This window comes from Cebus imitator, unplaced genomic scaffold (genome assembly GCF_001604975.1).
Source record: "Cebus imitator isolate Cc_AM_T3 unplaced genomic scaffold, Cebus_imitator-1.0 Scaffold310, whole genome shotgun sequence".
NCBI classification, from domain to species: domain Eukaryota; kingdom Metazoa; phylum Chordata; class Mammalia; order Primates; family Cebidae; genus Cebus; species Cebus imitator.
Window position 1 is genome coordinate 1,753,935 of NW_016107625.1, and position 21,510 is coordinate 1,775,444.

General features: G+C 38.0%; 1 protein-coding gene and 1 pseudogene across 1 annotated transcript in view; one reads left to right on the plus strand and one right to left on the minus strand.

Moving 5' to 3' along the window:
• ECPAS (Ecm29 proteasome adaptor and scaffold) overlaps positions 1–21,510 on the minus strand; it is a 63,383-nt gene continuing 41,873 nt past the window's right edge. Inside the window, exons 26-40 of the mRNA XM_017503409.2 lie at positions 17,951–18,101; positions 16,184–16,249; positions 14,293–14,382; positions 13,184–13,250; positions 12,522–12,613; positions 12,357–12,423; positions 11,606–11,797; positions 10,809–11,017; positions 9,956–9,999; positions 9,671–9,863; positions 8,282–8,420; positions 5,842–5,947; positions 5,558–5,646; positions 3,083–3,154; positions 1–1,468 (exon numbers count right to left, since the gene is read on the minus strand). Of these exons, the coding sequence (XP_017358898.2) occupies positions 1,329–1,468; positions 3,083–3,154; positions 5,558–5,646; positions 5,842–5,947; positions 8,282–8,420; positions 9,671–9,863; positions 9,956–9,999; positions 10,809–11,017; positions 11,606–11,797; positions 12,357–12,423; positions 12,522–12,613; positions 13,184–13,250; positions 14,293–14,382; positions 16,184–16,249; positions 17,951–18,101 (1,717 nt within the window). The 3' untranslated portion in view covers positions 1–1,328. The remainder of the gene's footprint in view (positions 1,469–3,082; positions 3,155–5,557; positions 5,647–5,841; positions 5,948–8,281; positions 8,421–9,670; positions 9,864–9,955; positions 10,000–10,808; positions 11,018–11,605; positions 11,798–12,356; positions 12,424–12,521; positions 12,614–13,183; positions 13,251–14,292; positions 14,383–16,183; positions 16,250–17,950; positions 18,102–21,510) is intronic.
• LOC119467614 lies at positions 7,411–7,625 on the plus strand (annotated as a pseudogene).

A 21,510-nucleotide genomic window follows, 5' to 3' on the forward strand; every position in this document is an offset into this window, starting at 1 on the left:
TGATGTAAAAAGTTATTTTTATTATGACTTGCAGTCAAAAAAGTTTGAAATACATCGGTCAATGGAGACCACCAAAAATAATAAACATGGAGCTTCCACAAAAAGTAATAAACATGGAGATTCCTGGTGTTAATGCCAATAAGGATCAGTATTGAATGTAACCACTCTTCTGCTATGGAATCCAAGGTAAGCTACAGAGTTCTCGGTTTACCATAAGCACTTAGGTTTTACTTTTTTCACTTTTAGGCAGGGGCATGGGCAACAGAAGGAAGGAGGAAAACCCCTAGCGGCAATGATTTACTTGGAGTGGTATCATTTTATCTCATTATTTTGAGAAAAGGCATTTTTTAAAAGAGTAATTTCCAAGTGGCTAATTAAAAGGCTTTCCTTCTCCCCTATAAAGTCATACTGGTAGCATAAAAGTGAACAGAAATTTTAAGTTGTCATTACAGTTCTGAGATTATAAATGGTCTAAACCAAGGCAGTCTGCGATTTTGTTTTTGTTTTTGCAAAATACGCAACCACAGACACAGACAGAAAGTGTAATCTTGGCCTAATCTACTTTATCTGCCTATAAAAGGAAGATGATTGGAATTATCCTATGGAGACCAAAACTGTCCTCTCCTTTTGTAAAGATGCTATACAGTCATTTTCTCCAATCAACCAGCATGACAAGACAATGTTTGGCTTCTGACTTTCAGGAACTCAATGGTAAGGGTCACTTTAGTTCTGGCACAAGGACTGTTGTGTGCCACCCTAAAGGTACCTCATCTTGGAAGTTTCTTGGTTAGGCCAGGGTTAGCACTGATTTGGCAGATGGCTGTAAAATAAAGTATCCAGGGCCGGAGACATTAAACACCAGGGTTCTGACTTTGGCACAGGCCTCAGAAAGCCTCTGAGAGGACACAGCTTCCTTTTCTTCAGGTGTGTAAGAGGGAGGTTAAAATAAGTTACTTACAGGGCCCTCCCTGAAATAACTAATTTGAATGCAGCTCTAAGATTTTTATCCAGCTTGCTCCACAACTTTGTCTATTAACTCCTTTAATAACAGCTTGAACTCTTTTAATAACTATTTCTGCCAGTCTCCTTTACAACCACCCCTCAAACATCCAAGGTTCCATTAAGCTCCCTCAGCCCAGATACTTTAAAAACATAACGTAAAATAAAGCTAATAAGGAACAAAATTTAAGGCTTTTTCTTTTTATTTCAGCCAAGGAATGATGCATGCTACAGATTAATCTTTACTCTTCCCCACTTGGTTTTTCAAAGAACACCACCATTTCAACCCCCAACGAACATGGCACTTGTTTGTTTCTTCCCCTTCTAATTTATTCCAGATGTTCAAGTGTTTTCTTCAGTAACGCAGCTTTCTCCCGTAGTTCAGGTCTGCTGTCTGGCTCCATAGTAGCTAAAGACTCAATTAGGAGCACTCTGCATTCAGATGTCAAACATTCCCACTGTTTAGATTCTGCATGAAAAAAAAAAAAAAAAAAAAAACTAACTAAAAGAAAAAACCCCAAAGAATCCTTATGCAACAAGCAAGAAAAAAAATTAAACATATCCTAACCCCCAAATAAATACAAAGCAACCTCTTGATAACAAATGAGTACATAATCATTGTAAGTTCCGACAGGTATCTTGAAACCTAATTCTTGACAACAGCCTAGAGGCACATCAGGGAGTTTCCTCTCCTTCCCAGGGTATCAGTGGGAGAAAGAGAAACAACTACACTGAAGCATAGTGGGAAGAAGGAATTATCAAGGCAAGGCACACAGTAGCAAAAAAGTCATTTCAACAACACCATTGCAAGGCCACTTCATAAGATATGGTCAGCCCCGTCTCTACTAAAAATACAAAAAAAATTAGCTGGGCATGGTGGCACGTGCCTGTAGTCCCAGCTACTCGGGAGGCTGAGGCAGGAGAATTGCCTGAACCCAGGAGGCGGAGGTTGCGGTGAGCCGAGATCGCGCCATTGCACTCCAGCCTGGGTAACAAGAGCGAAACTCCATCTCAAACAAACAAACAAAAAAAGATATGGTCAGGTAAAAAAAAAAAAAAAAAAAAAAGTAAGAAATTTCATAATTGCAAGGTCAGATTAAGTAGATGAGTGTCTCCCTTTTCTTTAAGGAAAGCACCTGAGAATATATACACACTGAAATTTTTAGAAAATAAAAGTCTATCAAATCGTAAATCTTATTTACAAGGTTCTGCCAGTTTCTAGCAATGTGGCTTCAAGCAAGTTTAGCTTGCCTTCAGCCTCATTTTCCTCATCTGGACTATATTAGCACCTATCTGCCAAACTCAGAATTTGGTAATATGACTAAGTGCCTAGCTCTTTTATCTCAACAAGGAAAAAAGGGGTTGGGAGATGTTTAGTGTTACTGGGTCTAAAAGTTCTGTTTAACGGAGGTCTAAGAAAGGTGTTTAAATTGCTAAGACCAGACATAAAAGTAGAAAAGAGCAAACACACAAGGTTACAGGGAAAATGGTTCCATCTTCTACATTCTTAACCCATGAAGTTAAAACAATTTGAGAGACAGAGACAAGAAGAGGGTCCTCCTTTTGAAATCCGTAACAGATACACCACTGGAGAAAATGCTAACAGTTTCCCCCCGCCTCAACCCCCTGATAGACAATCAAAAGAAAAAGGGGTTGGGGGAGGAGAAGATTAAGAAAATTGTTACTATCAGAGTTGATGGCTCAGGTAGGTAACTGTTAAAATGCTTTTCCAACTCCACTTTTCAGTGTGTCATTCTGCTTATTTGCATGTACACATGCCACTGCCAACTACTTCCTGTAATTAACCAAGATTAAATCATGATTCATGATGAAAACAAAAACGTTTTTACTTTAACTATAGCTTAATAGCATATTAAAAATATATAAATTTAAAGAGTACTCAGCTTAAATATTTAGTAAAATTTAATACTTTTGGCTTTGTCCATTCTTCTTGCATGGGCATACATACTGATTTGCATTTCAGAGCATATGCTTATAGTATAAGCAAAAATGAAACAAAAAAATTCTAAAGCACATGCCCCATGGCTTTGTGGTCCTCCAATCAGAACTATCAAGAACTTACCTTCAAGTTTTTTAAGTAGCAATTCTATCACAGATAAAGCTTCTGTTCTCACAGATGAGTAGGTCTTATTTTCTAAAAAGAAAAATCAACAGTTCATATGGCATGCCTGAAAAACACAACCTCCAAGATTAAATCTGTCCTACTGAAAGAAAGATGGCCAGAAATTACAACTGTAGAAAAACCAAAAATATTTGGTTTTTTGTTTGTTTGTTTGTTTTTTAAAGGAAGCTTCCCTTTGCTAATTATCAACAAATACTTGAAATGTGCTAATGTCCAGTCTTTACTTTGGGAAAACAAAATCCTGCCAGCCAAATATACCAATCACCACAACAAATGGCAATATTTAAAAGATCCATTTTAGAAGTGGGAGATCAAAAAACAATATCTCAAATACAAAATCATCTTCGCATCACACATAAGAACAATCCTTAGGTCTGCATGACCCTCCTCATTTTACCAAAGAACATTATATGACCCAGTATTTAGGCTGATCAGGGACACCTGGCACCCAGCAAAGGTAAGTCTGTTGGCTGCCAATTCTTTATCTGTAAAAGCATGTTACCGCCAGCAATGGCAACTGAAACATGCTTCCTTGGCATCCACTCTTTGACATGGCATCTGGTTCACAGTGAAACTGTCTACCAAAAAAATCAACACACAACCAAGCCCAAAGCAGGGTAGACATGAGATGAACCTGTATCATCTTGTTATGCTACAAAGCACAGAAGTGCTACAAGGAATGACGGTGATCTGTCAAAGGACACAGGAGTCAGCTTAAAAAGGCTTCCACTGGCCAAATCTGGGACAATTTGAGTAACAAATTAGATTTGGAAAAATAAATTATAAACCATTTGAAGGGGGAAGGAATCTATGAATCAATGCCAGGAACAGATAAATATGCTAAATCTAGACAAGAAATTTTAAAGAAGAGGAACATTATTTGAATGATCTTAAGGTCTGTTCCCACAGGCTACTTATTAGTCACAAAAGGAAAATACAGTAACTATCCAGTAGAGAAAACTGATAATACCTTGACCAGGTAATCAAAATTCACATCACAATGATGACAGATGGACACTGTGTGCCTCTTATTGTGAGACGGACACATCACTTATGTAATTATCCCAACTGGGAATTCATAACCTGGATCTAATCATGAGAAAACATCAGGCAAACACTAGATGAGAAACATTCTGTTTTTTTTTTTTTTCTTCAGAAAGGGAAGTCCAGGGGACTTTATTCTTCAAACTTGTCAATGTCATAAGATAAAGAAAAGCTGAGGAAGTATTCCAGATTAAAGGAAACTAAAAAGATATGACAACAAAATTCAATAAATAATCCTGAACTGGAGGCCAAGACCGGCAGATCACTTGAGGTCATGAGTTCGAGACCAGCCTGGCCAACGTGGTGAAATCCTGTCTCTACTAAAAATACAAAAATTGGGAAGCTGAGGCAGGAGAATCACTTAAACCTGGGAGGCACAGGTTGCAGTGAGCCAAGATGGCGCCACTGAACTCTGGCCTGGGTGACAGAGCAAGACCCTATCTCAATCATCATCATCATCATCATCATCCTGGACTGGATTCCCTAATGGAGGGGAGGAAAAAAAAATCCTATAAAGAACATTACTGGCTGGGTGTGGTGGCTCATGCCTATATCCCCAGCACTTTGGGAGGCCAAGGCGGGTGGCTCACTTGAGTTCAGGAGTTCGAGACCAGCCTGGCCAACATGGTGAAACCCTATCTCTAAAAAAAAATAAAAAAATTAGCAGGCCGTGATAGTGGACACTTGTAATCCCCGCTACTCGGGAGACTGAGGCAGGAGGACTGCTTGAACCTGCGAGGTGGAGGTTGCAGTACGCCAAGATCACGCCAGTGCACTCCAGCCGGAGTGACACAGCGAGACTCTGTCTCAAAAAAAAAATAAAAATAAAAGAACATTACCAAATCAAGTGAACAAACCAGAATATGAACTAAACATTTGCTTTAAAAAACTGCATCCATGTTTACTACCTAAAGTTGATCACTGTACTGTGGCACACTAAATAATTGAGGAACAAGGGGCCTGATATAAGAAAATACTTTCAAATGGTTCAGGAGAAAAACATGTATATAGAAGTCCAAATGACAAAGCAAATGGCACAAATGTTAACAGATGATACAGGGTAAAGTGTATACATACTGCAGAGTATTATATATACTGTTGTTGCAACTGTTCTGTAAGTTTGAATTTACTTTCAAATAACAATTTTGTAAAAATACTTGATGAAGGTTTTTCTAAACTGGATGCTAAAATCCTGTTATAGTTCCAGATTTAAATGTTCCAGTTAAGGGGTACACATGGAGTATATTAAGTAGCAGAGTCCAGTAGTTGTTTCAGAAATTTAGTTCCTAGGAGAAGATAAGAAATATTTGAAGCTCAGCTCCTTAACTATAAAATTAGGACTCCCTTATCAGTTTAGTTTACTACACTCACCTAAAGAATATGTGATTGATTTACAAGTTTCAAGCAGAATTTCAGTCAAAGCCTCAGGATCTGCATGTTCTTCTTCCAAAAGCATTAACCTATACAAATCAGAAAGCAAGGTATAAATGCTAATTATTAAGAAACAGTCTAAAACTTTCCTGTCACAATTTCTATTTGTATGTATGATTGTCATTTTAGCTACTAGTTTTTAAATGTATAAAAATTCCATCAATTATATAGAAAATGCTGCAGGGGGGGAACAAAATTCAGAACTGAACCGTGAAGCAATTTACCCCTGAAAAAAGGCATTCATTGATTGCAGCACTCCTAGCTGCACTTTCCACGTGCTGAGTTTTAGCCGTTCACACATCAATTTGCACAGCTCCTGACGATAACAACCTGGGGAAAAAAAAACAAGGTGGGATAGAGCACAGAAGAGTATAAAAGAGCGAGATAGTATACATGAGGGACAGACAGAGAGAGCAAGAGAAAGGGAGAGGCACACAGAAAGAGGGAAGGCAGGGAGGATAAGGAAGAGAAAAGCAGGAGAAAGAGAAATAAAACAATAAATACCTTTAATTAAAGCCACTGAAACTCCCCCCAAAACTTCAGCATGACTTTGCACTCAATCCCCAAACAAATTTCCTTGATCAGAAACTGTCCCCACAAAGGTGCAATATAATTTTTCACAAATATTCACTTTCAAGGCATATGATCCCCCAGGGAACCGAGAAAGCATTTTAATCATACTCCCTTTGCCCCTCAAAACTCCGGGAATGACAGCCAAAGACAGGAGAACTCTGGAGGCCAGGCACTCCTCTCTAGATGCTCACAAGTTTCTGCAATTTGCAGGTTTACCAAGAGTCAACAGTGCTTTATCGTAAACCTGTTATGCCAACCGCAACTGTTATTATAATTATATAATTAATATTATGCCAACTGATGAATCAGCAGAAAACTCAACAAAAAAGTTATTTTTAATTACTGTAGGATTTAGTAGGGTTCAAACAAATGTAAAGATGGGGGGAGGAAATAAAAAATCTAGAATTCTGCACTAGGATTGCCTCTTAAGAGCTTGAACTTTCTCTGTTTTTAAGAAACAAAGCCCAGAAATTGTAAATATATATGAGAAGCCAATGGGTAACAATTAGTTCTTAAAGAAAAGTCCTTGGTTCTCAATAAATGCACATTTCCATGTCTTATATTAAAATAAACTGCTTTATGTTTGTATCATGTTTCTCATATAATTCCCTACTTTAATTTTCTCTACCTATCAAAGAAGAGTTAATAGTCTCTATGGTGTCATATTAGTGGACTTCCACTGCAGTCTATAACATAATATTAAGAAATAAGACCACTTACAAATTTGTATCTTCTGAGAAACCCTTCCTATAAACACAGCAAATATGTAAGTTCACACAAAGGATGGCAGGGCTCAAAGAGAACCTTAACTCTGACTCTAGACATAGCCAATCACAAATAATCAACAATACCTTTTATAACATTCAATAGTATTGTCACTGGGCATGGAGGCTCATACCTATAACCCCAGCACTTTGGGAGGGAGGCCAAAAAGTGGGAGGATCACTTGAGCCCAAGAGTTTGAGACTAACCTGGGCAACATAGCAAGACTTCACCTCTTTAAAAAAAAAAATTAGGTGGGCGGTGTGGCACACACCTGTAGACTCAAATATTTGGGAGGCTGAGGCAGGAAGATCACTTGAGCCCAGGAGGTAAAGGCTGCAAGGACTGCACTCCAGTTTGGGCAACAGAGCAAGACCCTGTCTCAAACAAAGAATACTAAGATCTTCAGTGGGATGCACTGTAGGACCCAACACACAGCAAACTTAACAGGTAGCATCATCACTTCTTGGCCTTTTGGCTAAGATCAAGTGTAGAGGGTAGCATCATCCCAAGGTTAAGGCCCTGTCAGAGGACTCCAAACTAACTGCCACCTAATCCAATAATAAAGGTTTACTGTTTAATCTTTGGGAAATACACATCCAGTTCTGAAAATTGTCCAAATAGTAATGAGTTTTTCACTGAAACAGGGATTTTGCCTGCTTACTGAACACTTGGTAACAAGGCCATTCATTTTAGGACAAAGAAACCCCATTAATTAACTTTGTGGATTACTCAGAATAGAGCTATGATCATCAAGAAGACGAGCAGAACTCTTCTATCTATCAAACTAGCTGCATAAAATGTATCATGGTTATTACAGGTGGAACTGCGCCCCCAAAATTCTATGTTGAAATTCTATCCCCCAGTACCTCAGAATGTAGGGCCTTTAAAGAGGTCATATGAGTTGGGCCCTAATCCAGTGTGTCTCGTGTCCTTATAGGAAGAGGTAATAGGACAGAGACACCAAAGACCACGTGAAGACACAAGTAGAAGACAGCCATTCCCAAGCCAAGGAGAGCGGTCTCAAAGAAACGAACCCTGCTGTCACCTTGATCTCAGACTTCTATCCTCCAGAATTGTGAGAGAATAAATTTCTGCTAAGCCACCCAGTCTGTGACACTTTCTTACATCAGCCCTAGCTGCAATGGTACAATGACCAGTGAGATGACATGCTCATGTAGACATAAAATTTCCACTGGATAATTCTCATTACTAATCAATCAGGCTCGATAAGAAACAATAACTATAACTTGTCATACAGAAAATCTTTGCTCTCATTAAGTAACCTCTGGTTACAGCACTTCTTCAAATGTGGTTTCTGGTGCTTACGTTGGGTCTCTGCGTTTCGGGGCCAGGCTTTGCCCAGGCTTTCAAAGGCACCCAGCAGATATTCCAGCTGGAGCTCCTTTTCCTTCTCATTCTCATCTTCATTTTTGGTTGTCCGGACTCCACTGCTTTCAAGTGAGTTCTAGGATATATCAAAGAAAAGAAAAGAAAATTTAATATTTTCTTCTTCAAAGTTACAGGTATACTATTAAAGCTATCAGGGTACCAGAGCAGGAGACGTTAACCAAGAGTTAACGGTAAATTCTCTACCATAAGCTTCCCTGTTTACAATAAGAATTTATAACCAGAATACTGTACTTCTAATAAATTCAAGAAATACTTTACAGGAATCTGTAAACAAAAGCTAAAAAATACTCCATATGTAGTCTTTTGAGCATAATATAAGAAGATTTATGTTAGAATCAGATATTAAAGATGGAAGAAACTCAGTAATGATCTAAATCCAAACTCTTTTCTTAATAGATAGGGAAACAGAGGCTAAGAGAACCAACTGGTCTGGCTCGCTGGTGACGTAACCAACTTAAAACACAAGTCTCCCAAAACCATATCCCATTACTATGTTTGTAATGGAAATTATTTAAATAGCCTTATTACTGAAAGAAAACAACTGCAAATTAGCAGCAATAAGAAATAAGAATGTTACTTAAAATATTTCACGTTTCACAAATAAATAGGTAAACTACACTCCTTTTTCAGAGGGAACAGTGCCCAAATTTAAAAAATGAGTATTCCATTTTCCACACGAAACCTGAGTCATTTTTTGACCCAAATCCTCCACTATGTGGCAGAGGCAATTCACATGGCACACTGAACTTCTTGTCTTTAGGATGGCTGGGGTGGCTTCTGTACATGCTTGCAAGGAAAAGCTGATTCTGACAGAAACTGTTCATTCACTACCAAATCCACCCTCCCCTTCTCCCATGGAAGGCAAATGGACACCCAGAATGAAGACTCAGTCTGCTGCCAGGTGTGGCTAAGTACTGACCAACGGGATGGATGTAAGTGAAAGTGCTGTCTAGCAGTGCCCTGAAACTCTCCTCAAGAGAGAACTGGCATGTCCACTGTGATCCTTCATCCTTGCTTCACCTCTTCTGCATTCCTGCCTGGAACACAAACAGACTGTGGACCATGAGGCCAATGATCACACCCTAGAAATGGCAGAGCTGGGAGCTGTAAAGAGCCAGAATACCTGAATGCTTTGTGATGCTCCCAATGCTATGTGAGAAACAAACGTCTATCTTGTTGAAGGCCATATTTTGGAATTTCTCTGCTACTTGCAGCTAAACTAATCCTAATAATTAGGTCACAGGGGAAAACAATTTTTTAACTTTTTAAAGTATAAACCAGAACTGAGGATACAGGCCGTATTACCTTCTTGATGAGAGGTATGACAATGTCAGAAAACTCCTGGAATCTGTCTTCTTTGGTGGCCTTCAAGACATCAGCTGCACAGCTGATTGCTACAATCTTGTATTTGATATTCTCTTTGCTACATTCCTTCAGAACAGCTTGAAGAATTTCATTTGTGCTAGGTTGATTGGGCACAGACTTCTCCAGCTCTGCGCTACAGGATCCACAAAAGCATCAGAAGTTAATAAATGCTGCAGCTTTCAGGTTCAGTTTAAGAAATGGTATCTTCACTGAAAGGACATTTACCTGCAAGCTGTCACCACACAGGCAATGGCTTTCAATAGCTCTTCCTATGGGGTTGAAAGATGAATACAATTAGGCCCAAACATGTCATTTATACTCTCTACACTATGATTAAAATTACCTTAGGAATTCTTATGACAACAAAAATTAACAAGTCACCATATCTTTAATGCATAATTTTAAGCACATTCACCAAGTTTTACTCCAAACCATGGACGCAGGATAATTATCTTCCTCCCCATTTCATAGAAGCCTAAACAGCTGATTTGACCAAGGTCTCACAGACAACAGTGTCAACCAGAGCATGAGAATGTTGTCTAACTCCCCGTCCAGTACTACTTCAGTGCTGCATGAGCCACTATTGACAACATAAAGATCATTATGCTGCCACAATCTCATGTTTCCCACTGAGTGTTCACTGTAAGAATCCTACTATAGAGCTTGTGTAAAAAAATAACTGTTACTAATTCACAGGTCCCAGAGATGGGCATCTTCAGCCCCAGGTTTAGAAGCAGTCCACCTTGCTACTGTATTTCACGTGTGCCCAATTCTGATCTGTTCATGAGGTCAACAGGTACAAAATGAGGACAAGTTGGTTTAATATATAACTTGGAAGGTTGAATATGAAAAATGTCTTTATCTCCAGTATTACTTGTCCATTATACAAGGCCACGTAGGTTACAGTTTGAGAGGAAATACCAGTTAATCAGGCAAGGTTTACCCAAAGCTTCCCACTGCCTAGGAAATCTGGTTCACAAAAATAATCCAACAGAAGTTACACATAATCAGATTCTTATTAAGGAAAATGAAAGATGAAGTCAGAATTCCTTTAACTGGGCATGAATGGTTCCTTTACCTTTCCTGCCCATGTTCTTCCAGCCAGGCCCTGCAGCAATGCAGTAAGTATCATTCCCAGATATGGAGGTACTAGAGAGCTAGTTTGTTTTGCAATTGATGCCATGGCAACTGCACCCTGGGCTTTCATTTTCCAGGATTGAGACTGTAAAGCCTTCTGGGTAATAGTAATCAACTCCTGCAGGTATAATCGAATGCCACCAAAAGAACCTGGGTTATAAAAAGGAAAATTGAACAACCTTTAAGTGACAAGAAAAATTAACTGATTTTTCTAAGTCTGAAAAAATGTCAGTACCAGTAGTCTAAAAGCATGATTCTCAACTGTTAAAATACATCACTCTCTCAAAGGGAGAGAAAGTGTGTTGGTGGTATGGCTTATTCTCACAGTAGTAGAACTTTGAACTTCAGTGCCCACAAGAGGTTATCACACAAATGGGCATCATCCATTAATACGTGACAAGGTGAAAAACACATTTAGAAAATGACTGAAAAATAATACTCTAAGGCCACATAAATTCACACTCTCAATTAAAAATGTAAAGATCTCCTTGCTCAGAGAGTTTATATTCTCTCATGTGGGCAGTGATGAATGAGTAAAGACAAAAATCCTGAGTGCCAACCTTTAGAACTCAGCAATTTGGATGAAGTTAAAACTAAATGGAATGCATGTTGTTAAGGTTCTGGGAAAGTAACTTTAGAGGAGTTTATGAATAAGGAATGCAAGTAAATGCATAGACATTTATTGTGATATAGCTGTGATTCCTAAAAAGCAGGTTTAACTCAGGCACCACTACTAACCAGGTACATTTTCCTGCCACACTTCAGTCCATAAGTTACATTCTTCTTTTTCGGATTTCTCATCATCAGCAATTTCATGCATGCCTAAAAATGCCAGAGGCAGGACTTCTTTTGCATGATTCTTTAATACATCAGGGCTGTATCGTCCAATAGCATGAATAGTCAAAGCACAAGAGGTCTTGTAGATAGGTTCTGAAAAGGAGAAACCAAAATCTTTATATTTATTGTTTTTAAGGGTAACTGACATAAACAGGCTATTGTTCAACTCCTGTAATAGCAAAACAAAAAGCAAACAGGTAAAATCAATTAGAAATGTTTCCAGAAGGCTGGGTATGGTGGCTCACAGCTGTAATCCCAGCACTTTGAGAGGCCAAGATGGGCAGATAGCTTGAGCCCAGGAGTTTGAGACCAGCCTGGGCAACATGGTGAAACCCCAACTCTACAAAAAAATACAAAGATTAGCCGGGTGTGGTGGCACGTGCCTGTAGTCTCAGCTACTCAGGAGGCTGAGGAACAAGAATCACTTGAGCCCAGGAGGCTGAGGATGCAGTGAGCCGAAATAGCACTGTTGCACTCCAGCCTTGGCAACAGAGCCAGACACTGTCTCAAAAAAAAAAAAAAGAAAAAGAAAAGAAACAAATGTTTCTAGCAAAGCACATAAAATCATGGAGTGTAAGTCCCACTCTGTACTGTTCCACTGGGCTGTTAACATCTAAACTTAAAGACATAAAATAGAAAAAAAAAAAAGTACCTTCTTTCTCCATATACCAGCCACTGAGCTTCTGCAGGAGTTTTTCAGTGCTGCTATCCCGTGAGGTCTGAAAAAGAAACAAACCTAGGTATTTCTTTATAACTGTTTTATTTAAGTTTATTAACTCAAAAAGTTTTATTTAACTAAGCAAGAAATTTAACTCACCCGAACTAAATGGCCCATGGCAAACGCACAGGACTTCTGAATCACACTGTTCCGATCTGTCAGGCCACTAAGCAAAGCACTCATAAGTTTACCTACCAGAAATAAAGAGAAGAAAATCTGATACTTGGTTTACCAAATGTTCCACTCTGTTCCCAGAACCCAAACAAACCTAACTGTGTAATTAACATCTGATTTACTCCATAGTTTAGATCTCTGAACATTATATTTATATATCCATTTGCTTCCTTTCACCTGATATAAGTTAAAATTAAACTGTGTCTAGAATATCGTGGAAAATGTTGCAAAAATGAAAGCCAGGTATACAAAGAACATTAGTCCTGTGCAGAAGCTAATCTAAGAAGAGAAAAATGCTGATGTAAAATCAGCTATCAATGGTAAGTAAGTCCTATGGAATAGAGGATACTTTTTCCTCCTTATACCACTAAAAAATAATCAAATGTTTATGAACAGTGAAAAATTGCTAAACCTGATAAACCCTCCACCTCATGTAGACAAAGAAATGAGGGGATCAGGGGACTGAGGGGAGTAAAAGCACACAGCATCACAAGCAGGTCTGAATAATTATTTTTCCCTTTTTAAAACCCTATCACACAAGACAAGGCCATGCAAAAATATCACCACACATCATTTGACAAACTCACCTGAGTAAGGTGTTAGGTCCTGAGGACACTGAGTAGTTAATGACACAATGACACTGGCACAGCCGCCCTATAGGGTTACAAAAGCAAAGGTCTAAAACTGATGGTCACAATGTTCTACCCACCAAACCATTGACTTAGGTGCCAAAAACTTAAAGATATAAAATACATGAAGCCTAATACCCCCTCCAGGATTCAATATAGAACTCTTAAACTAGCAATGCAGAGATGTTTTTCTAAACCTCCAAGTGAAAGATGGGTGATGTCAGACATTGTGAAAAAGAAAGAAAATTGCTTGTCTTCTGGAAAAGCAAAATACATCATCTTGTTCATCATTGTGCTAACATTTCTATTTCTAGAAATTTAACCAAATGCCTTCAGATATGCTTTAATATTTTTTCAAAAACTGAAAATAAGTCAGATGTTCTTTGATGAAGTAAAATAAATTATGTTACATCCATACAATGGAGTATCATATGGCCATTAGAAGAGGACACTGCAGATACATGTGCAGAAAAAAGACTGGAAGGGAACACTCCCAAACATTAACAGCAGTTATCTCTGCATGGCAAAATTCTAGACAATTTTTATTTTAACTTTCTCCTGATATATAAATGCTAAAATTTTAAAATACCAGAAAAAGTGTTAATTTTGTCATAAGAAAAAATGTTAGTTATTAATTTGTTGTTAAAAGGGTGGTGGTGTCTGATCCTTCAAACATCTTGAAAACTAGGACATTTTTCTATTCAAACATGCTGATCCCTCTGTGAAAAATGCAACTGCCACCTAAAACAATCCAGGCCCTAATAACTGAGTGTGCATTTCCATGAACTGCTAATGAATGACAACCCAGAGTCATGTGCATGGCAACCAGAGAACAGAAATGATTCCACTAAATAAGTTAACACAATACTTACTGAACAGTTACATGTTTTATTTCTTGAACCAGTTACATGTTTTCAGTTATCAGTGCAACCACAAAAACAAAATGGTTAGTATACAATAATATTAGCTTTTATGGTAAAACATAAATTTCAAACATGATGGCTGTTATATCTTTACGGCCAAAACTAATGAAGATACACACTTACTCTTGAGAAAAGTACACCTACCTTAGTTCCAAGACCTACACCACTTCTGATCAGTTCACACAACCTAGGAACTAGCTCGCCCAGGACCGACACATCAAGATACTGCAGGCACTTTTGAAAAAGAATAAATATAAAGGTAAGCCTTGGCAAATAATTAAGTCAGGACCACATCTTTAATTAAAAACTGCCCTTGTCAAACATGTGCCCACTGGATTTGACATGAAGTTGAAAAATCACTGTTTGATTCTGCTCTGATTTCAATATCAAAACCACCATTGTACTACAAACAGAAAAAATTATTCATCAGTGGTTCAACACTAAAAACAGACCATAAAAATTAAAAACATCAATTTGCTAAAAAAGAAAATAAATAATGATTACCCAAGAATAAAAATCCTTCTGGGCCTACTTCCCCTTTATCAATCCATGTTTAGCATAAAAACCCAAACTAAAAATTGATCTCTTCAGTGGGCCTACCCTACCAAACTCCTGTAATACGTAAGTAAATTTCTTAGATGATTTTTCCTATAAATTGCTGGCCTTTGTTTTTGAAAATGCAATAACATGTTTTCTATTACTAATGAATATATCTAAATGGTATTCACTAACTGTTCCTATTTCTTTAAATTTTTATTTCCCCCCAATAATCCAACTAAGATATAACATTCTTAGACCAAATTTTGGTAATAGTCCCCCAGCGGGCACTAAAAAATAGCTACTTCTTTTGTCTAATTTATCATAGTTTTTGGTACATTTCAATTTTCTTAGGGGTTGGATCTATACCTTCAGAGTCCTGCTAAAGATACAGATCTGCTTAGCAAATTAATTTCCAGTAGTTTACAATCATAGCTGACTAACCACTGCAGGGAATGCATAGCAGAGTAACTTTACCAACACTCCAGGAACTTTAGAAACCAGAACTTCAGGGCCAGGGGTGGTGGCTCACACCTGTAATCCCAGCATTTTGGGAGGCCGAGGCAGGCAGATCACAAGGTCAAGAGATCAAGACCATCCTGGCCAACACAGTGAAACCCCGTCTCTACTAAAAAATACAAAAATTAGCTGGGCGTGGTAACGCGAGCCTGTAGTCCCAGCTACTCAGGAGACTGAGGCAGGAGAATCACTTGAACCCGGGAGGAAGAGGCTGCAGCTAGCCAAGATCACACCACTGCACTCCAGCCTGGAGACAGAGTGAGGCTCCCAGAGCAAGACTCCATCTCAAAAAAAACAAAAGAAAGAAGTCAGAACCCATCTGTCCAAGTTCATGGCAGAAAGGAACGTCCTTTATCTGAGCCACTGTACTTCATTATCACTTCCATGCAGTTAACATGAGCTGTTCTGCAGCTCAAATTACATTTTGTGAATGGGTTTTTTTTTTTTTAAATAAACTGTATTTAACTTAAAGAAAGAAAGAAAGAAAGAAAGAAAGAAAGAAAGAAATCAGAACCTCAGAGTGCCAACCAGCTCTTTACTGCAAATTCCTTCCTATGATTAAAACATATCAGCATTGCCCAATCTCTTCACCTACGATTATGTTACCTACTCATTAAATACTTCCAGATTATAACCTTTCTAGTTCCTCCCAAAGATAACTATTACACAGAGGCACAACTCTGAACCTTTCTAAATAGGCAGATCAAAAGACTACAGATGTAAATTTATAGAGAGTTCTTAATATGTTGTTGTCCCTTGTAACACAAATTTGAACTAACTGATTCTCGTATTTGGAAAATTATTTATTCCACTTAGTAACAGAGGAGAAAAGAGAACTATACTAAGAAAAAACTGGAGTCACAACAGCTGCTTGACTCATCCCATACGTCTCTATTTCATTTAATGTAGCCTGGAGGCTTTGAAGAATTACATTTTCAAGTAAGCAAACAAACCCTCTCGTTATTATTTAGACACTCACCATGTTGATTGTTTCCATCATTGGAGAGGATTTGGCAGCACTGAGCCGAGCACTATCCATCGCAGCCTGAAGAACAGAAATTCAAGTCACTCTGCACATTCAGTTAATCAGGAATAATCCACACAAACACCCATAAAAGACTTTCACTTCCAAACTAAAGAACTTTAAAAAAATAATCTGTAGCTATAACAAAGGCAAACATAAGTCTAACCCTAATTTCCTTTGACCTATACTCAACAATTTACAGGAGAAATAGCACCTCACTACAGGTGAGAAATTCAGATAATAGTTAAAAAGTTAGCATAGTATGGCTCTGGGCAAGTCATACAGCCTTCTTGAGCCTGAGGTTCTCCATCCCCTAAATAAAGGAACTGACTAATTTCTAAGGTTTTTAAAATTGAAAAACAGTAGAAAATGTTCTATGTGTAGTTCTTTAACTTCGTAATCAATCTTCGTATCTACAAAGGTATTTTAATCCAACAACTACGCTGAAGGAGAGGTTCACACTATCCAGATATGATAAAGGAGAAAAGTAAGGCATACACAAGTGACTTGCCTAGAGCTGCAAAGTTTAGACTAGAATTTGTTTCCAAATTCTCAACTCTTAATAAACATCCTATGGGCACCCAGGAAGGGGCAAGTCTACTGTTGAAAGAGGAAAAAATAATGAATGAAGAAGAAACAGCAATATTAGAGGCAAGGGGTAAAAAGAGCAAGTTATTAGAGAAGTTTAGGCAAGTTAAAGATCAAACTGAACAGAGAAGAAATGTTATATATGACAGGGGGTTAATAGTTCTAATTTTAAAATATAAATTGAAAAAAAAACAGTCAAATAGAAAAATAGGCATGGAATATAAACACAATCACAGAAGAAATACAAACAACTAACACAATATGAAAAAGCAAAGGACAATGTTAGGAAAAGAAAGTGCAAGTTAGAAAAATAAGATTCTTGTTATCGGATATACATTATTCAACAGAGCCAAAGGTATGGAGAAAAAAGAACACTTAAAAACTCTGATGTTGCAAAACCTCTCCATCAAAAATTCAAAATCATCTCACTGTAAAATACTATGTATACATTACAACGAGTAAGTGTATATATAGACATGATATACTGTAAATGTAAAAAGCAAATCACAAAACAACCTTCACAGTCTGATACTATTTTTAAATTTGTATGTTTGTTTGGTTTGGTAGCCTATGACTAAAAAGGAATTTTAGAGAAGGCACAGGACACTTTTGACAGCAGGTACTCCTCAGGGAATGATACAATGGTGATGGGAAGACCTTCTATGGGATTATACTTTCTATCATTCTGCATTAATTTTTCACAACAAATATGTTTCATCTGAAGTTTTTAAAAAATGACTCTCATCAGAGACTAGGTGACTACATTATACCTAAAAAGCAGAACAACTTTGAGATATGCCAAAATTTACATGCAATACTCTTTGCTTATAGGGCAGGGGAGTCCATGGAAGGGCTGTGAAGGTATAGATCCAACTTCTACAAAAATTGAAATGTACAAAAAACTATGTTAAACAAATCTTAATTCATTTTTTAGATGGAAGTGTCAGTTTTCATCCAATTCACAAAATAGTGTTTGAGCTGACAACCTCTCTCCAAGAAATAGTAAGGCACGGCATGTGGTTGGAGGGGGTGACTTCTTATAGAGTAGTGAAAGTATCATTCAAATGAACCTCAGTACAACAACAGGGCTCTTTCCTCATGATACTTACCAACATGCCTGTGCTATCAACTCACCTTTTCTTGCTCTGTTGCCCGGAGGCTCAAATAATTGAGAACTTGGGGCTCCAATACACTTAAGGACTCTAGCAGAGCTGGAATGAGTTTTGGTGCATGTGGTTTCAACATGGCTCCTGCACTTTTGCTGATCTTCACAAGGGTGTTAATGCTATAAACATACGGAACACAACTCCTGAATCCTTTTAACAAAAGTAAGAACACCTACAAATCTAACTGTGGGGATGTTGTGCAGTTTACTGCATTAAAGCATATTCTCATATGCTTACAGAGCCTGGTCTTGGCATTATTTTTTTTAACTTTTATTTAAGAAACTTTCAAGCATGTATAGAGGTAGAAAGAACTATAATGTACTAGGAAAAGCCTACTTCATTAATACTAGGAATAAAATTCCATGTATTTATTCATAGTAGAAATTTATATTTCTAGTGAAATTTTATAGTAGGAATTTATAGTAGGCATTAAATGCCATATATGCTCCACCCAGTTCAACAATTAGCAACATTTGACCAATTTTGTTTCATTTATACCTCCTCCTCCATATACAGCCACTATTCCCTCTGCTACTGTATTAGTCATGTGATGCATGAGACATTTCAGTCAATAACAACAGACCACCATGTCCAACAGTGGTCCCATAAGATCATACGGCAATACCTTAGAGATACTGCAGGTTCTATTCCAGACCACCACAACGAAGCAAGCCACATAAATTTTCTGGTTTACCAGTGCATATAAATGTTTTGTTTACACTATATTGTAATCTATTAAGAATGCAACAGCATTATGTCTAAAATAAAGCACACTACTTAATTTTAAAATATCTTAATGCTACTGATCATCTCAGCTTTCAGCAAGTCATTATTTTTTTGCTGGTGGAGGGTCTTACCTCAATGGTGATGGCTACTGACTGATCAGGGTGGTGTTTGCTGAATACTGGGGTGGCTATAGCAATTTCTTAAAATAAGTCAAAAATGAAGTTTGCTGCATCAATAAACTTCTCCTTTCACAAAAGATTTCTTTGTAGCATAAGATGTCGCTTGATAGCATTTTACCCAAATTAGAACATCTTTCAAAGTTGGAGTCAATCCTCTCCAATCCTGTTGCTGCTTTATCAACTAAGTTTATGAAATATTCTAAATCCTTTGTGGTCATTTTAACAATGTTCACAGAATCTTCACCAGGAGTAGCTTCCATCTCAAGAAACCACTTTTCTTTGCTCATCGCTAAGAAGCAACTCCTCTTCTGTTCAAGTTTTATCATGAGATTGCAAAAATTCAGTCATGTCTTCAGGCCCCACTTCTAATTCTCTTGCTATTTCCACCACATATACAGTGACTTCCTCCACTAACATCCTGAGCTCCTCAAAGTCATCCATAAAAGTTGGAATAAACTTCTTCGAACTCCTATTAATGATGACATTTTGACCTCCCATGAATCATGAATGTTCTAATGGCATCTACGATGGTGAACCCTTTCCAGAATGTTTTCAATTTGCTTTGCCCAGATCCATCAAAGGAATCACTATCAATTGCAGCTCTAGCCTTACAAAACACACTTCTTGAATAGTAAGACTTGAATTTACAGCAGGCATGAAATTACTCCTTGATCCATGGGCTTCAGAATGGATACTGTATGTTAACAGGCATGAAAACAGCATTCATTTCCTTGTACCTCTCTATCAGAACTCTTGGCTGACCAGGCATATTGTCAATGAGCAGTAATACTTTTTGAAAGGAATCTTTGCTGTTGTTTTTTTGTTTGGTTGGTGTTTGTTTGTTTGTTTGTTTTTGAGCAGTAGGCCTCAACAGAGGGCTTAAAATACTCAGTAAATCATGCTGTAACAGACAGGCTGTCATCCAGACTTTGTTATTCCGTTTCTAGAGCACAGAGCAGACTTAGCAGAATTCTTAAGGCTTCAGGATTTTCAGAAGTGTAAATAAGCACTGGCTTCAATTTAAAGTCACCGCCTGCATTAGCCCCTAACAAGGCAGTCAGCCTGGCCTTTGAAGCACTGCAGCCAGGCGCTGACTTCTCTGTAGCTATGAAAATCCTACATGGTATCTTTTGCCAACAGAAGGCTGTTTCATCTCCATTGAAAGTCTGTTGTTGAGTGTAGACACCTTTATCAGTGATCTGAGCTAGATCTTCTGGATAACCTGCTGCAGCTTCTATATCAGCAACTGCTTGCACCTTTATGTTACTGAGACAGCTTCTTTCCTTAAACCTTATGAGTTAACCTCTGCTAGTTTCCAATGTTCCTTCTGCAGCTTCCTTACTTCTCTTAGCCTTCATAGAATTGAAGAGAGTTAGGGTCTTGCTCTGAAAGGTTTGGCTGAAGGGAACTTTGTGGCTGATCTGATCTTCTGTCCAGAACATTCAAACTTTCTGTTAGCAAAAGGCTGTTTTACTTTCTTACCATTTGTGTGTTGACTGGTATAGCACTTTAAACTTCCTTTAAGAACATTTCCTTTACATTCACAACTTGGTTGCTCGCCACAAGAGGCCTAGCTTTCAGCCTATCTCAACTTTCCACATTCCTTCCTCACTAAGCTTAATCATTTCTAGTTTTCTATTTAAAGTGAGAGACAGGCAACTGTTCTCTTCACTTAGACAGAGGGCATTGTGGGGTTATTAATTAGCCTGATTTCAATATTGTTGTGTCTCAGGGAATAAGACACTTGAGAAGAGGGACAGAGACGGGGAACAGCTGTTCAATGGAGCAATGAGAACACACACAACACTGATCAATTAAGTTCACCAACTTAAATGGGTGCAGTTCATACAACTCCAAAACAATCACAAAAGTAACATCAAAGATCACTGATCACAGATCACCACAACAGATACAATAATAATGCAAAGTATGAAATACTGTGAGAATCACCAAAATGTGACATAGAGACATGAAGTGGGCAAACCTGTGGCCACCCTGCATGAAGCAATCTGACTGCACCATCTTTCCAACTTCATGTAATGTTTGCACACCCATGAAATCACCTAATGACACATTTCTCAGAATATATCCTTGTCACTAAGTGACATGTGACTGCACTTGAAAGCATATCCTATAACTAAACCTCAGTATGACTCTCTAAGATACAAAGGCTGTTTATCATAATCATACCATTTTCACAGTTTAAAAATATGAATGCTTTTTCATATCAAATATTCAAATTTCTCTGTTTCATCAGCTTCTTAAAATGGTTTGTTTGAATCAGGATCCAAGTTCACTCACACATTGCGATCCACTGCATTTCTTAAATCTTTTTTTTAACAGTCTCCACTCTCCTCTTTTGTTCTTATTTATTTTTCCTCACTGACTGTATTCCAATCATGTCATTTCACATGTTCCTCTCATCACACACCAGAGCCTGTTGTGGGGGTGAAGGGGTTAGGGGAGGGATAACAGGGGATGAGGGGACTGGGGAGGGATAACATTAGGGGAAATACCTAATGTAGATGATGGGGGATGGTTGCAGCAAACCACCATGGCATGTGTATACCTATGTAACAATCCTGCATGATCTGCACATGTACCCTAGAACTTGAAGTATAAT